The 3,261-nt window shown below is 54.7% G+C and overlaps 1 protein-coding gene across 1 annotated transcript; it reads right to left on the reverse strand.

Moving 5' to 3' along the window:
* Window positions 1–288: 288 nt before the first annotated feature.
* Window positions 289–2,700, reverse strand: LOC133903586 (protein DETOXIFICATION 49-like). Its single transcript, XM_062345001.1, has one exon. The coding sequence runs from the start codon at window positions 2,291–2,293 to the stop codon at window positions 608–610; it is 1,686 nt and encodes a 561-aa protein (XP_062200985.1). The 5' UTR covers window positions 2,294–2,700; the 3' UTR covers window positions 289–607.
* Window positions 2,701–3,261: the final 561 nt, after the last annotated feature.

A 3,261-nucleotide genomic window follows, 5' to 3' on the forward strand; every position in this document is an offset into this window, starting at 1 on the left:
CAACCAGACACAGATCCTCTATAGTAATTACAGATACATTAGCAGTCACTGATGCGTAAACCCGGATACACGTGTCACTTACTGTTAATGCATCTGCAGGTCCCAGCGGCACGCAACCGCTTTTGTGTGTTCTTCAAAAAAAGATGAAGTACCTAATGCATGGCAGTGTTGGCACGTATAGCTGATATGTAATGTCTAAGAATGCTAAAAAGTGAAGCAAGAAATTCGATCGCATCCTCTGTATTGTGTGCACATGTATAAATATCCATCATACAACAGGGGAAAAAATTAAAAAAATTACAAAAAATGTCGGCATTCATGCCACCTAAAAGTGAACAAGAACCGAACTAGTTCGCTCAACACAACTAATTACGCCAGCCACGTAATTACTGAAAACACCTACCTTTTTGTACCTCAAAGTTTCAGGTGTTTTCCGCAATAACGTAGTACATGTACGTACATACTAACCAGCCAATATGAACCCCGAAAAAATGTTCAGACTGCAAAAAATGTGTTTCACTTCACCCGTACTATACACAGGCCAGGCTACCAGCTAGTTACCGTGATTCATACGTAGACGGCCGTCGTTGTCAAGGTGTTGTGCCGGTCAGCCCTGCACAGTGATGAGCAAACTGGAGTCCTCGTCGCCATGGGGCGCCGCAACCTTGACACGCGGCCCCGTGTCTTTCCCACCGTCTCCGTTCACATCGGCGCGGCCGCAGTCGTCGCCGGGAGCGACAACATTGGCGAGCACCTGGGCGAGCTTGGCCTGCTTGGTCCAGTCCGTGCGGGAGATAACCACGAGCATCACGGCGACGCAAGCGGCCTGCGCGGCGAGGAGGCCGAGCCAGAGGCCCTTGAAGCCCTGCCCCGCCCAGAACGCCAGCGCCACGGCAAAGGGCGTGCCGACGCCGTAGAACGCGCCGAGGTTGATGTGCGCGCCGTCCTTGGGGCGTGCGCTCCCGCGGAGCACCCCGCAGCCGGTGGTCTGCGGGCAGTTGCCGAGCTCGCACAGCCCGAGGATGGGCAGCACCGACGCCGTGAGCGCCAGGATGGCGGCATCCGACGTGAACATGCGCGCCCACACGTCGCGCACGGCCAGGGCGAACATGAAGGAGCCGAGGCCCTGGAGCGCGCTCAGCGCCAGCCCAGCGTGGGCCGCCGCTCTCGCGGCGCCCGGGCGGTTCGCGCCGAGCTCGTTGCTGACCCGCGTCGACACGCCGAAGCTGAGCGACGACGGGAAGATGTAGAGCAGGGACGTCGTCTGGATGAGCACCCCCATGGATGCGACGGTGGCCTTGGGGTTGGCCAGGAGGCCGCAGAGAAGGATCATGATCTCGTACCACCACCACTCGAGGCAGACGCTGGCGCAGCTCTCGACAGCAAGCCTGGCTAGCCGGATCCACCCGGTAACGTCCTTGAACAGCTTGTCAGACAGCGTGAAGCCACCGGTGGCGCGGTGCACGCCGGAGACGTAGATGTAGGCAAGGAGGAGGAGCACGAGGTTGAGATTAGCCCAGGCAGAGGCGAGGGAGACGCCTTCGACGCCGAGCCCGAGGACCGAGACGAGCAGGTAGTTGATGGGGAGGTGGATGGCGACGGCGACCGCGGCGCAAGCGGTGAGCGGGAAGTTGACGGACTGGGTGCGGAGGTAGATGCGTAGAGGGTGTAGGAACGACTGGAAGAGGAGGTCCGGCAGGCAGAGTAGAATGTAACGCTGCGCGGCGGCGGATATCGCCGCGTCCTGGCCGCACAGCAGGAGGAGCGGCTCCATGTGCGCCCAGAGGAAGGCGATAGGCACGGACACCGCGAGGAGGAGGAGCACCATCCGCCGCATGGTGGCGCCGACGAGGGGGAGGTTCTTGGCGCCCACAGCCTGGCCGCACACCGGCTCCATTCCCATGGCGAGGCCGGACAGGACAGAGTAGCCCGTGATGTTGGCGAAGCCGATGGCGAGGGACCCGCCGGCGAGCGCGAGCTCGCCGAGCCGGCCAAGAAAGAGCATCGAAATCATCGGCCGGACATAGAGTATGAGACCCGTCATCATCATCGGCAATGACATCCGCATGATCGACGCGGCCTCCCTCGCCACGCCCCTGTTCAACGACGGCCTGTGGGCCAAGACCAGCGGCTGCTGCTTGCACGTTGTCGTGGTCGTCGAATCGTTCACAACAACAACAGCGACGTCCGGAGAGACGACGACCGCGCCGAGCTGATTAGCATCACCGACGCCGCCGTCGCGGGCATTGCACCGGCACGGCGGCAACAGCTGGCCAATGAGCCCCTCACACATGGCGGCGCAAGCTTCTGCCACTGCACGTGTGTTTGTGCAGCTTTTGGAGGGAAACCGGGGGGAGGGGGGGTTCAAACGCTAGCAAGAGGCTAAATTTATAGGCGGAAATGGATATGATCAATCGATGGAAAAGAGAAAAGAGACTAAGAAAGATTCGAGGGTGGATTAGTTTAGGCGGAAGTGCTCGTCGTGTAGCAGCGAAGTGGCTGCCTCCCAGGCTCGCCGCTCGCCCGCCGGTCCCGGCCGGCCGCGGATCACCACGTACGACGCGCGCGCAAGGGGCGTTGTTGTATCGCGCGGCCCGTAGCTCGAGGAGGCTTCGCGAACGTACGCGCGGCGGCTTAGTTGGATCGCCCCCGGCTTGTCTGTATGGAAGGGGACAAATCGAGCGAGGAGCTCACCGAGGAGAGGGTGAAGGGGATGAGGAGAAGAGGAGCAGAGCGGGGTGGGTATTTATAAGGGGATTCGAGTCCATGCGTGTTAGCCACCGTCGAATTTGATAAACTAGCGCATCAATCCGTGCGGCTCTACGGACTAAAAATTTAATTTACGGTTGAATTTTAGATATTTATGTTAATAATAACTGCATACTAAGATACATCAACTATTTATATTTAAATATTAGAATGTAAAATATAAATATATTTTTTGTTTATAATATTGGAATCATGTTTATTATTTGTGAATAGATCTAATTTATAATTTTCATTTTATGTGTTATGCAAATTGATTTTTATTTGTTTCTTGATTTTTTGAAATTATTATTATTTTTAATGTCGTCACCGTATCTCATATTATTTTTTGAAATACATTATAAATTCTTTGATATTATTTTTGTGTGATAATCCGTAATATGTTTGCGTTATGTTGTTTTAATTTTGTAATGTTTGATTATAATTGATTTGAAAAAATGTATTGATTGCTAACGTAACTAAGTTGTAGTCTGCTAACGTAACTTTGTTGGACAA

This window comes from Phragmites australis, chromosome 21 (genome assembly GCF_958298935.1).
Source record: "Phragmites australis chromosome 21, lpPhrAust1.1, whole genome shotgun sequence".
Taxonomy (NCBI): Eukaryota; Viridiplantae; Streptophyta; class Magnoliopsida; order Poales; family Poaceae; genus Phragmites; species Phragmites australis.